The sequence below is a fragment of the Chlorocebus sabaeus genome, chromosome 20, assembly GCF_047675955.1.
Source record: "Chlorocebus sabaeus isolate Y175 chromosome 20, mChlSab1.0.hap1, whole genome shotgun sequence".
NCBI classification, from domain to species: Eukaryota; Metazoa; Chordata; class Mammalia; order Primates; family Cercopithecidae; genus Chlorocebus; species Chlorocebus sabaeus.
The window spans coordinates 43,098,922-43,113,677 of record NC_132923.1 but is presented as its reverse complement, the minus strand read 5'-3'; the positions used below and the strand labels follow the sequence as shown (position 1 = coordinate 43,113,677).

At 37.4% G+C, this 14,756-nt stretch overlaps 1 protein-coding gene across 3 annotated transcripts in view; it reads left to right on the top strand.

Annotated features, from left to right (window-relative positions):
- Window positions 1-14,756, top strand: part of FNBP1L (formin binding protein 1 like) — a 108,018-nt gene that overhangs the window by 37,330 nt on the left and 55,932 nt on the right. For all 3 annotated transcript variants that reach the window (XM_007977923.3, XM_007977922.3, XM_007977919.3), the window contains exon 2: window positions 14,020-14,135. In XM_007977923.3, the coding sequence (XP_007976114.1) occupies window positions 14,020-14,135 (116 nt within the window). The remainder of the gene's footprint in view (window positions 1-14,019; window positions 14,136-14,756) is intronic.

Here is a 14,756-nt window from a genome sequence, read left to right as displayed (position 1 = left end):
GGCAGGAGGATTGCTTGAGCCCAGGAGGTGAAGGCTGCAGTGAGCTGTGATTGTGCCATTGCACTGCAGCCTGGGCAACAGAATGAGACCCTATCTTTAAAAAAAAAAAAAAAAAAAAAGTTAAGGTAGTAGGATCTCCAAATTACAAAAAACTGTGAAGTAAGATGGCCACATGTGAAGATGGGAAGATGGCTCATATACTACACAGATATAGAGCTTACTTCACACAACAGATGTGCTCTGATAGTTTGTAAATTTATTTTGGATTAATCAAATAATTTTAATTGTCCTAAGAACACATACTATTTTAAAGACCCCTATAGAGAACAATTATCCTGTAATTTAATTTTTTAATAAATACATTTATATATTGAGTTTTCTAGAAGACATAAAACCTATGTATTGTATGAAGTTCAGTCATACAAAGCTGACCACTAAAGATTGTTAACAGTCATTACTATATATAACATTCTGGAGGTACTAGCCAGTGAAATTAAAGAAAAGTGATTATTTGATTAATAAATCTCCTTTCCACTAAGTATATTTTTACTCACATCCCTAGTGCCAAGCTCAGCACTCATTTATTTGTTGCATTAAATGAACAGTAATAGCTACCAGTGCTAAGTACTATGTTAAATGTATTATTTATATTCCTTTTTTTTTGGAGATGGGGTCTTGCCCTGTTGCCCAGGCTGGAGTGCAGTGGCGTGGTCTCAGCTCACTGCAACCTCTGCCTCCTGGGTTCAAGCGATTTTCCTGCCTTAGCCTCCTCAGTAGCTGGGATTACAGGTGCCTGCTACCATGCCCAGCTGATTGTTTTTGTATTTTAAGTAGAGACGGGGTTTCACCATGTTGGCCAGGCTGGTCTCGAACTCCTGACCTGTGATCCGCCTGCCTCACCCTCCCAAAGTGCTGAGATTCCAGGCATGAGCCACCATGCTTGGCCGCATTATTTATATTTCATTTAATCTTTTCACTTTGGAGTTGTGTAATTACTCCAGTTTTACAGATATGGAACAGGAAGAGAGATCAAGCACTAGTAAATGACACCGGGTTAGGTGTCAGATGCAAAGAATTAGAAATGGATTCTGTACTTAAGAGTTTTTAGTGTATTGAAAGCTCTAAGTGAACATAGAAAATGTTAGCTTACTGTTCATATATAGTTATTACCACATTGATATTTGATCTCATATACCTTTAATGCATGGATATACCACTATTTTGGTGTAATACAGTTATTTTGGAATTTAAAAAATCAGAATCATTTGCATGTTGAGATATGCCCAGCTAGTTATTAGAATTTCAGATGTAAAAATGTCACTCTTCTATAATTCCATAATTTTCAAGAAGATGAAGAAAATGGTAAAATGTGGCTCTGTAACAGAATACTTTTTTTTTTTAGGGCTTTACTGTTTACAGGTCTTTCACATACATTCTCATTTGACCCTCACAACAACCCTGTAAAGTAGGCAGCATGTGTATTCTCATTTGACAGTTGAGGAAAGTGAATCTCAGAGCAGTTAACTGATAATAATAATTCTTAATTCAAAGACTTTCTGAATAAGTATATTTCAGCTATTGACCTTGCCTTCTATTTTACTGAAAATAAACTGAAACAATCATGGGAGAATTTCCACATGCTCTTACTACCGTATCTACCAAGCTCTCTAGACCTATGCCCACTTACTTTGCCTTCTCTCCCGTTACTGTAATTAAACTTCTCATGCTCTTAGCAAAGGCTCAGTGCTCATTGCTCCAGCAGTGAACACTGCTTCTACACTTAAGTGTTTTCTTTTCTTTCGGATCATTTCCATTAGCAATAAAATCATATTATTTCTTTTATCTTAAAAACCACCCTCACTTGATCCCACTCTTCTCTGTAGCTATTTTTTGTATCTCTTCTCTCCTTTCAAGCAAAATTCCTTAAAAGTGATGTCCACACTTAACTGTCTTCAACTTCTATCTAATCTTTTGGAACCCATTTCAGTCAGGCTTTTGCCCTCATTATTTCAACAGAACTGCTCTTGTTAAGACAGTCAGTGATCTGCATGTTGCTAAGGTGGTCAGTTTTCAGTCTTTTTACTACTTTTAGTAGCACTTGACAAAGTGGATCACTTTCTCCTCCTTGAAATAATACATCATTCATTCGACTTCTTTTTTTCTCCCCCCAATGTTGGCTTTTAATTTTGTTTGTTTTGCTTCATGTCTAACAGTGGGTACCTGGGATTTGATTTTGCCCCTTCTTTACTCCCCTATCACTTTCTTTTCATCCAAGAAAGCTTGATTTGGATAATCAGGGTAAGTCAGTTAAAGTGTTCAAACTGAGTGTATAGTTTGTCAAGTAAATTTCAACTCTTACAGTCTGAAATGTTACAAAGTTAAGCAGTACTACATGTTTGGCATCTCCTTTTTCATCATAATTAATTTGTCACTGCATTCAATAGAGGAAAGCAGAACAAATACGTTTTCACTAACCAACCACGTGACAGAGATTTTTGACTCCAGGCCTGGTAGAAATTCAGAAAAAGAGAAAATCATATAAGGGAATGAGGCTCCTTAGAAGACCTTGGAAGATCTTGTTAACAGGTCAACCTACCTAGCCATAAATGTCTTGAATTCAGGACTAAGATTTTCATCACTGTAGTGATCTTCATTTGTCTTCTTATACATTACGCCACACTGTTCTAGTTTTACTTGTACCTCACTGGTTACTCCTCAGTGTCCTTTGCTGGTTCTTCATCAATTCCTTGATCTCTGAATGTTGGTGTGCAACAAGGCTTAATTGAGATCATGTCCAGGGTAATTTCTTTATCATGTATCTTCAGCAGGACCACTTCTGTTAATTCCAGACATATGTATTTAGCTGCCTACTCAACATATCAACCTGGATATCTTAAGGACATCTCAAAATTAACTGTCTAAAGCCAAAACTTTTTTCTTCCCATTGCCCAAACTTGATCTCTTCTTTTAGTTAAAAGCAGTTTCATCCTTCTAGTTCATGGGGCTCAAAATTGATGTTTGTTTTTCTTCTAAAACCCATGCTCAAAACATTAGAAAAATTTGTTCACACTACCTTCAGAATATATCCAAAATCTTACCACTTTTCACCACCCTGCTGCTTTTACTCTGGACCAAACCAGCTCATGTCTGGTCTGGATTATTGCAGTAGCCTCCTTAAAAGGTCTCCCTTGCTCTGAGTTTGGTGTGTGTGTGTGTGTGTGTTTTGTTTTGTTTGTCTTTTTTTTTAAAAGAAAAAGCCTACAGCACCCGGTATACCCAAATACTAACCAGGCCTGACCCTGCGTAGCTTCCAAGATCAGACAAGATCAGATGTGTTCAAGGATGGTGGGTCTGTGGACCTTGAACTAGTTTTTAATCAACATGGAAACTCCAGTGATCTATTTAAAAACTTGTATTGGGTCATGCCAAGTTTATTGGAGGTTATACGCTCCAATGTATTTCCAACTCAGGGTTAAAGCCAAGGTCCTTATGGTGGAAGATAGGGCATATAAACTGGCATTCTGGCGCTCACACGCTCCACTTCAGTATCTGCTACTCTCCCCTCTTGCTCACTCAGCTGTGGCTGGGTTATTCAGCTTTTTGCTCTTCCTGGAATACATCAAACATATGTAGGCCCAGGGTTTTAACCGTTTTAACAACTGAACTTGTAACTGCACTAGTTCTCCAGGTAAGCTGAAGTATTAGGGGCGTGGACACTTTATCCAAAGTAATAATCAGGAAGGCCTAATAAAAACATGCAGGTATTGTGGTAAAAAATAGAGTTGGTGAGCAAGGAGTTACCTTCTATTTCTCTTGTAGTAAAGTAGGAGGCAAGGTTATTAGCTAAGAGTGAGATGGATAGGAGATGGTGTAAATTTAAAGTAAAAGAATAAGGTATGAGATAGTTGCTAGGATAATGAAGTAGTGAATGGATTTGAGCTAAGTAGTATTAAAGTCCTGTAGGTAATAGACATGAATTTCAAAGTATAACTAGCCAACCTGGTTCTTTCTTTCCTTTTTTCCAATTTTCTTCAGCAGCGTGAGGAAGAGTTAGTAAAACTCTAACCATAAATCAGGGTTGAAATTTGGTAAAGCTAGAGAGGGGCAAGGACAGTGAGTATATTTGGAAGGAGTGATTATAATGACAGCTTAGGGAATCCAAGCTGTATAAAGATGGAAATGGCGACAGGAGGGGGTGAAGGATAATAATAATGATGTGTTGGGATCACTGGATTGTGGTCTCTGTGGGGCCAAAAAGTTGTTGGACTTGGGGTATTTCAGGGAGTGACTTGACAGGGCTAGCTGCCTGAGAAAGACATTCTTGAAATTTATTGCAGGGAAGTGGAGTGGGAGAGACAAGATTGACATTCTTCCTACTTTATAAGGCAGTTATTGCTAATGACAATGGAGATGACCATGGGAATGACTTACTAAGGTGGAGTGGAAGTGAAAGTCACAGAAAAGTAAAAAAGAAAAATTGCAGTAGGGTATTGGAAGGATCATTTGGGTAGATTTTGAAGTCACTAAGAGCTTAATTTAAGTTTTAAGAAAAAATTTAAATGAAAAGATTTGGGGGAATTTCCCAAATATGCAAGTTTTCACCTGTCTTTAAAAAAAACAACACCATGAGAAACCAAAAATAATTAAATTGATTTTTTAAAAACTTCTGCAATAGTTCTCAATTTTCTTTGAGGATAGACATGGTTGATCCTGAATGGAAATTGGTGTTTTAGCTCTATGAGACTGAAACAAAAGTTTCTGCAGTCCGTAAAAGTTAAAGAGGGAGAAAAGTCAGTTGTGTTAGATCTTTAAAAACATTTTTGGTGGTAGTTTGGTATTCAGAAGTGCTGGAGGAACTTTGGCAGAAAGTCAGAGCCATAGAGCAAGTCCAAACTAGGACAGCAAAGTCATTATTCTGCTTTTTAGTGAGGAAAGTATTTTTAAAATGATGGTGACCCTTGGTTTTTTACCAGAAAGTACTTTATTTGGACTTCATTTGGATGCAAGGCTGTATCAAAGTAATTAGGAAAACAAGGATTGAATATTAAGTAGTGACTTCTAAAAAATAACATTTTGTGATATATAAAATAGTTCTTTTAAATTACATTAAAGACATACAGATAAAAGCAAGAAGATTGAGTAAACATAATATTTATTGCCTCACATTACTATGCAGTAGAACCTTGTATAATTTGAGTTATGCTACATAATGTGGACATTTATGCTGGTGCTGATGCCAGCTTTAATTTAGGGTATTTTCCTGTGTTTCCAAGTAAATACAGTAAAATAACTTTTAAGTATCTTACAAAATTAAAAAAGAATGCCCAAAGGAAACAGAAAATGTGCTTTCTTGAGTTTAAATATAAGATGATAAGATTTAGATTAGAACTCACTACTGATACAGAGATTAATTTCACACAAGCTATGGTAAGAATGAATGTGTTGGAAAAGGAAGTGAGAGGATAATTAAGACAAGGAAATGAGGAAGTTGGACTCTGTGTAAGTCCAACTAGCTGAAATTACTAACTAGTAATTTATTCCAGATTCTATCTGAAATAAATCCATAGGAATAAGAGCAATACTAAAGGTAGAGAGAATAGCTCGGTGGTGTTGCCTCTTTGATGACTTAATATTCTTCTTTATTTCTAACTTACAGATGATTTCAGAATACTGCTCACTTTCACTTCTTCAGTTTTTCATGATCTTTTCCCTTGACCTTTTCCATAGTCCCAAAGTATTTGCTCATGCGGAGTGGGAAGATGTATGATCTCAGGCTTTGAAACTACAGAGGTTGGAAGATGTTACTTTTGATAATCTAAGACTTCATGACTTTGATTCTTACATTTTATCATTTACTTATTTATTTTTAAGAGATTGGGTCTTGTACTGTCACCCAGGCTGGAGTGCAATGTGTGATCATGGCTCACTGTAGCCTCAACCTCCCAGGCTCAAGCAATCCTCCCACCTCAGCTTCCAGAGTAGCTGGGATTACAGGCATGGGCCATGATGCCAGGCTAATTTTTTTTAAAATTATTTTTTGTAGAGATGGTCTTGCTGTGTTACCCAGGCTGATCTTCAACTCCTGGACTCAAGCAATCCTCCCACCTTGGCCTCCCAAGTGTTAGGATTACAGGCGTGAGCCACCATGCCTGGCTGATTCTTATATTTTAATTTAAAAACTTTATATTGTGGTGATTAAAACCATTCCTTGCTTTCCAGCCTTCTTCTCTCATGTTTCTGGAGTTGTTTGATCACTGATAGTGTGACTACTAAAGAAAGGCTGGATGACTTTTTTTTTTTCCACCCCAAAAAGACAGGGTCTTACTCTGTTACCCAGGAGTGTTGTGGCACGATCACAGCTCTCTGTAACTTTGAACTTCCAGGCTCAAGCTGTCCTCCCATCCTCAGCCTCCCCAGTAGCTGGGACTACAGGTATGTGCCACCACAACCTAGTGTAAAAAAAATTGTTTGTTATTCTCCCACCTGGGCCTCCTAAAGTGTTGGAATGATAGGCATGAGCTACGGCCAGGTCATGGTTGTTACAAAGAAGATAATTTGTTTCACTTGTAGCTAAACTTGTATTGTATTTTACCTTTATGGTACCTTTTAAAGCTGATTGGGCCGGGCGCAGTGGCTCAAGCCTGTAATCCCAGCACTTTGGGAGGCCGAGATGGGCGGATCATGAGGTCAGGAGATCGAGACCATCCTGGCTAACACGGTGAAACCCCGTCTCTACTAAAAAAATACAAAAAACTAGTCGGGCAAGGTGGCAGGTGCCTGTAGTCCCAGCTACTCGGGAGGCTGAGGCAGGAGAATGGCCTGAACCCGGGAGGCGGAGCTTGCAGTGAGCTGAGATCCGGCCACTGCAGTCCAGCCTGGGTGACAGAGCGAGACTCCGTCTCAAAAAAAAAAAACAAAAAAAAACCAAAAGCTGATTGCTGTTTTTTGAAGTTGGCTTTTATTTATTTTAACAGAATAGTACAACCTTAATGAAATATACTTAACACAATTATAGGCTTCTGTTATGTTTTCTACTTGTACAGTTCTATTTTGAGTTTTAAATCAACATTAACAATTAAAGATTGTATCCATATATCCAGTTTTTGTCCGTTACACAATAAATTTAAAACTTTAAAAAATGGTATCTAAATAAATTTTATAGTTTGTAACTTAACCATCATTAACTGAAAAATGAAATTTGACTAAACTTTCTCAATATTCTGATTAGCTGAGCTTTTACACATTTGTTATGGTGACCAACTCGAAAAATACCTTTTGGAGAGAGCTAATACATAGATATAGTCCAAGGTTTTATCCAGTGGAATCACAGCATGCATGATTTTGAGTATTGGAGAAAATAAGAATGACGTTTAGTTTTTAAAAACAGTCTGACACAGGTCTTAGATATCTATTTTTTAGATGAGATATCTATTTTTTAGTAATTTTTGAGAATCCTGAAAGAGCTTGAAAAGTGATAAACAGAAAATGAATTTTTATGGGAACCACTGGTGGAAGAGATAACAACAAGAAGAAAAAAGCCAGTAAAATCATATTGGTAGGGTAGGAAGGACCTGATAAAAATTAGATAAAGGATAATGCATTATTTAAAACCTGAGTCTTCAAAGAAGAGCACACAAGATGATCCACTGACATAAGGAGAAAAGAGCTTAGAACTTCTGTTTATATGTTATCTAAAAAATAAGAAATGGGATACTTTACTAGTATTCAAAATGTGAGTTGATCCTGGTGTCTTGTCTTGGATTTTAAAAGTTTCCTGTAAAGAAACCATGGATTGGACTGGGTGTGGTGGCTCACGCCTATAGTCCCAGTGCTTTGGGAGGGCCAGGTGGGAGAATTGCTTGAGGCCGGGAGTTTGAGACCAGACTGAGCAACAAAGCAAGACCCCTTCTTTACAAAATATTTTTAAAAATTAGCTTAAGCCCAGGAGTTCGATGCTACAGTGAGCTATGATGGTGCCACTACATTCCTGGGTGAAAGAGCCAGACCCCATCTCTTAAAAACCTAAAAAATAAAATATAAAAAAGAAACCATGGATTAAATATAATGTTTTAATGTGAATATAGGCAAACGATAAGAATGACCAGGCTGATGCTTCTTAATGTGTTTGAGAAAAAAACATAATGTTTATTAAGAAAGAAAGATATAATGTCTATATAATCATATGGACTAGAGGTAACCTTCCCCCTCTAAGAAATTATTGAGAAGGTTATTTGAAATGGCACTTTGGGAGGCCAAGGCAGGAGGATCGCTTGAACTCAGGGGTTTGAGATTAGCCTGGGCAACATGGCAAAACCCTGTCTCTACTAAAAATACAAAAATTAGCTGGACATGGTGATACGTGCCTATAATCCCAGCTACTTGAGAAGCTGAGCTGGAAGGATCACTTAAGCTCAGGAGGTCAAGTCTGCAGTGAGCCATGGGCATGTCTGTAGTCCTAGTTACTTGGGAGGCTGAGGCTGGAAGATGACTTAAGCCCAGGATTTTGACACTGCAATGAGCTATGATGGTGAATGCATGGGTGAACCACAGGAAATTTATTTTTGGTGGAGGGGTGAAGATTTTTTTTACTGTGTAAAATATGCAATGTAAAATTTACCATCTTAACCATTTTTAAATGTACAGTTTAGTGGCATTAAGTGCATTGATACTGTTTTACAACCATCACCACCATAAATTTCCAGAATGATCTTCATCTTGCAACTCTACACTCATTAAATAACTCCCCATTCTTTCCTACCCAATTCCCTGTCAACTACCATTCTACTTCCTTCTCTCTGATTTTGACTATTCTAAGTACCTCATGTAGGTGGAATCATACAGTATTTGTCCTTTTTTGTCTTATTTTACTTAGCATGATGTCCTCAATATTTATCCATGTTTTGTAGCATGTGCCAGAATTTCCTTCTGTTTTAAGGCTGAATAATATTAATTGTATTTATATACCACATTTTCTTTATTCATTTATCTGTTGATGGACAAGTGGGTTGCTTCCATAATGCTGCTATGATATGAATATGTGTTACTGGAAAGTGTCTTGAAATTTTGAACTTAGTGGTGAAAGACAGTACACTATTAGAAATATTCTTGCTAAAAGGAAAAATTGTTCCTTCTGACACCAAACGTGAGTTTTTTCCACTTGAACAACCAGTTCTTCAACTCTCTGGACACTAACTAGATGTCTTATAGTTCAGTTTTGTCACTATATGTCTGGAGTTGGTACAGACCCTACAGTTGAAGGGTTCAGTTCCATAGTACTGCCTGGACTTCAAGCATCAATTGCAGGTCCTGGACTTCTGGGTACTTGACTGACTTGGCTACAAATCAGGGGTTCCTGTGACCCCCTCCTCCGGTTTGATAATTTGCTGTAATGGCTTACAGAACTCAGGGAAACACTTTATTTACTATTACTGGTTTATTACAAAGGATATTATAAAGGACACAGATGAACAGCTAGATGAAGAGGTACCTAGGGTAAGCTTTGGAAAGACCCAAGATGCATGACCTTTTGTTCCTGTGGAGTTGAGATGCACTGCAAGTGGATGTGTTCACCTACCCAGAAGGTTTCCAAACCCATGGTTTAGGGTTTTTGTGGAGGCTCCATTACATAGGTGTGATTGATTAAATCGTTAGTTATTGTTGATTGAATTCACTCTCCATCCCTTCTCCTTTCCCAGGAGACTTGAGGGTAGGGAGAGCTGAAAGTTTCAACCCTCAGATCACTTGGTTGGTTCCTCTAGCAACCAGTCCTTGTCCTTCAAAGTCACCGCATTAGCATAAATTTAGGTATGATTGAAAGGGGGTTATTATGAATAACAAAAGACGCTCCTCTTACCCCTACGACTCATGGAGTTCCAAGCGTTTTAGAGGCTCTGTTTCAGGAATCAGCGGTGGAGACAAAATGTATGCATTTCTTACTACGTAGCTGTATTAGTCTGTTCACACACTGCTAATAAAGACATCCGAGACTGGGTAATTTATAAAGGAAAGAGGTTTAATTGACTCACAGTTCCATATGGGTGGGGAGGCCTCACAATCATGGTGGAAGGCGAATGAGGAGCAAAGTCACATCTTACATGGCAGCAGGCAAGAGAGCATTTGCAAGGGAACTCCCCTTTATAAAACCATCAGATCTGGTGAGACTTATTCACTGTCATGAGAACAGCAAGGGAAAAACCTGCCCCCATGATTCAGTTACTTCCCATAAGGTCCATCCCATGACATGTGGGGATTATTACAATTTGAGATGAGATTTGGGTGGGGACATAGCCAAATGGTATCAAATCGTTAGCACTAGCTCTTCCTTTTGTGGTGAGAATATTATATGTGTAAAATATGGCAGCAAAATAAATTATCTCAGCAAATACTCTTAGGCCATATGGAAAAATAGAAATAGTTTTTAGAAAAGATTTCACACAGAAAGTTTGTTGTACAGTTTCATTAAAGTACAGATGTTTCCAACATTTCTCAGCTTATAATGTCTAGATTGTTTCAATAATGAATAATGTTTCAATAAAGCAGTGATATTTAAAACTACCTTTTTGTGACCCACTGATGGAAAGATGTGTTGAAAAAGATTTATTCTTAACAGTAAATGTATTAACCACTGATAAAGTAGTGTGTTGGCTGGAATTTTAAAAAGGAAATTGGAATAAGGTTGGAATTTATTCACTTCATTTGTAGGTAAGCAAAGAAAACTAAAGCAGGAAGTTCACAAAATATTAAGTTATATTTTTGTTATGATTAGTTTTATAAAAATAATACCTTTAAGACTACAGTGTTTCCAGATGAAACAGGGAGAGACAATCGAAAAATCTTTGTTTAATACAGGTTTGCTATCTCCTGGCTGTTTCAAATTTGTTGACATTTTTCTTTAACTAGTATGCTACCAAGTATTTTTGAGGAAATTTAATCTCTGCCTTTAAGATAAAAGAGAAGTTTTGATGGTGACTGAATAGCTGCTTTTCCAAAGAAATTTGAGCTATATAGAAAGCATTTTGATGATGAATATTTGGAAATGTATTCATTATATAATTTTGTTGCTGAAAATGATCTGTGTCACCTACAAATATTATTTTGTCTGTACACTTAAAATTCTTAGAAATGGAAATTTTTTACTTGTTGTAAAGTCAGTGTTTTAGTCAGGATTCTCCAGAGACAGATAATCAACAGGACATATACACATAGAGAGAGAAATTTCTTTTAAGAAATTGACTTATGTGATTGTGGAAGCTTGGGATCTGCAGGGTAGGCCCAGGGAACAGTTGTAGTTTCAGACCAAAGTCAGTATTCTGGCAGAATTCTTTCTTGCTGGGGGAAGGTCAGTCTGTTCAGTGAAAGACTTCAACTGATTAGATGAGGCCCACTCACCCATTTTGGAGCATAATCTGCTTTATTTAAAATTCACCTATTTAAATATTAATTTTTTCCTTCCCTCTTGCCTTATCCCCCTCCCCACTCCCCTCTTCTTTCTTTTTCCTTCCTTTCCTGTGGACAGGATCTCACTGTCACCCAGGCTGGAGTGTAGTGACACAGTTACAGCTCACTGTAACTTGAATTCCTGGACTCAAGGGATCCTCCCACCTCCGCCTTTCACCTGGCTAATTTTATTTATTTATTTATTTATTTATTTATTTATTTATTTATTAATATTTATTTTTGCGACAGGGTCTTGCTCTCTTACCCTGGCTGAAGTGCAGTCATGACCTTCTGGGCTCAAACAATTCTTCTACTTCAGTCTCCCAGGTAGCTGGAATTACAAGCATGTACTAACATGCCTGGCTAATTGTTAGAGATTGGGTCTTAACATGTTGCTAAGGCTGGTCTTGAACTCCTGAGCTCAAGAGATTCTCTTGCTTCAGCCTTCCAAAGTGCTGGGATTACATATGTGAGCCACCTAGCCTTTTTTATGTTTTGTAGAGACAGGGTCTTGCTGTGTTGCCCAGGCTGATCTTGAACTCCTGGCCTTGAGTGAGTCTCCCGTCCAGGCCTTCTCAAGTGCTGGGATTATAGGCATGAGCCACTGTAGCTGGCCTAAATGTTAATTTCATCTAAAAAACACCTTCACAGAAACATCCAGAATAATGTTTAACCAAGTAAATATCTGGGCACAGTTGCACAGCCTAGATGACACATAAAGTTAGTAATCACAATTAGTTTCAGTGGGGTTTGAACTTTTTTTTTTTTTTTTTTGAGACAGTCTCACTCTGTCACCCAGGCTGGAGTGCAGTGGTGCAATCTCAGCTCACTGCAAGCTCCACCTCCCGGGTTCACGCCATTCTCCTGCCTCAGCCTCCTGAGTAACTGGGACCACAAGTGTGCGCCACCACGCCTGGCCAATTTTTGTGTTTTTAATGGAGACAGGGTTTCACCATGTTGACCAGGCTGGCCTTGAACTCCGGACCTCAAGTGATCCGCCCACCTCGGCCTCCCATAGTGCTGGGATTACAGGCTTGAGCCACTGCGCCTGGCCATAATACTTTAAAAGTCATTGCTCAAAGGCTTTTGTTTGTCAAATATGTTTAAAAAAAAAAAAAAAGCTGTTTAAAAATAATGTTGGTTTCATTTTCATCTCTTTTTAAAATTTCTATTGTGGATTTCATAACTACATAATTCAATAGTATATCATTTAATATATAAATAACTACATATAGTTTTTGTTCAGGTTTTTTACTGATGGGGTTTGGAATTTAAAATTTGGAGACTTAATCTAGAGGATAAAGAAGCGTAATATAAAATTTGGTGAAGAAGATTGTGGGAAGAGAAGCCTTTGAAGCAATTTAGAAAAATAAAGGAAGATTGTTTCAGCTTTGAAGTGTTTTTTTTTTTTTTTTGGAATTGTTTTTCATTGAGTGTATTTCAGTTTCAGTTTGATGAGAATTCTAATTTACAGTAGTTAATATTATGCAGATTGAGTTTACTGAGCAATGCATTTTCTTGCTGTATTCAAATATATTTTGAAAACTAGATGATAATCAGAAAGCTTCTTGGAAGAATAGAATTAGAGTGGCAACTTGCTTTTAGAATTTATTTTTGATGGTTTAAGGTAGAGAAAGAGATAAAAGTCAAAAGGAGATAATTTGTAAATAATGTGACTAAACCACAAGTGATTTTAAAACAAGCTGTAAATATGGAAAGGGATGATACTTGAATATTTTTTCAGCACTGCAGACTTGATATATGAGAGGAAGACAGCACCAAGTTATTAGTCAGTTTGGAGCTTGTTGTTAAAGCAAGGGAAATGGTGGTTTCTCTGGCAGGGGGTGGCATCTGTGAGGACTGAAAGAGCCTTGTAGGACAGTGGTACTCTATTATATGTCTTTATCATATTTCCTGCATTGCAGAACATGTTTAATAACATCACCACAATCCTGTTAGGTGGGTGATGGGATTTCCATTTTAAGATGGGAAAACATTCAAGGAGCCTTGTTAGCTTGCGCAGTTTCAAACATCTCGGAAATGGCAGATCCCAGAATTTGAACTCAGGTATATTTGATTTTGTCCAGCTAAATAATTATTCGTTGAGTACCTGCTATGGTACCAAGCATGGTGCTTAGGCTGTGGGAGTTCAGAATTGAATAATGCATGATTCTGGCCCTCAATATAGTATAGCAAACAAATAAGATAGTAATTTTAGGGAGCCTTGGGGACATGGAGAAAGTCTGAGAGTTTAGAACCATTTTCTGGCGGACATAATGCCTGAACTGAATCTCAAAGGCCAGGGTAGGGGGGATTTGGGGAAGAGTTGACTGCAAAAAGCTGAACAGGGGAGGGTGTTGCAACTGGGAGAGCCATGTTTGCAAAGATATTCAGGCATAAAGTAGCAAGATTTATGCTTAGGGACCTGTTTCTAGGTCTTAACGGGCGAAGTGAGGGAACTAGTAGATGAGCCTGGGTTTTTCCTTTTATACCTCATTGCTTCTCTGTACAAATATCAGAAGCTATTTAAAATATATGTGGATAAAATTTTAGACTTTTTGCATTTTTATCTTCCTTTTCTAGGATCAGTTCGACAGCTTAGACAAGCATACACAATGGGGAATTGACTTCTTGGAAAGATATGCCAAATTTGTTAAAGAGAGGATAGAAATTGAACAGAACTATGCGAAACAATTGAGGTAAGTTAATTTTTTTTCAGTTTTTAGAAATAAAATTACATGTTTAAACAGTTGGATATTAGAGGAGTGTGATATTCCAGAGGTTAAATTCTGTGTTTTTCATCAGAATTAGATTGAATTAGGTAACTGGTTTGTTTTAATGATTAATTAAGTCATTGGCCAGTACAGTACCACAAGGAATATTGACTAGCTGGATCACAAATAGCTGTCATTCCAGAAAGACACTTAAAAATCTGAAAACTGGGGAGCATAATGCCAGGAAAAAGAAATATCTGGGTGTTATTCTGTGTTTTATACTTTTATTCCTCTCTAACTTTTTGCTTTAGTCATCTTTTCAAAGTATTGAATATTTCTTCAGAGTTTCTCTTTTCTTCAGAGTTTGTAAGACTTGGAAATTGAGTGTGTGCTGAGCTGAGTTTGTTTCTGTCAGTATTCAGTTACATATTATGAATAAACATGATTCTAGAATATGTTTTGGAAGATAAAAGTTCTAAAGGGAAAATTTTAGTCTTAAAACTGATGGACTTTGTGACAAGTAGTTGCTGGAACTTATTCAGTAAAAATGGTGCTTGAAGTCTGAAGACTAGACACCAGTATAAGGTTTTAGCTGTAGGGTTTAGG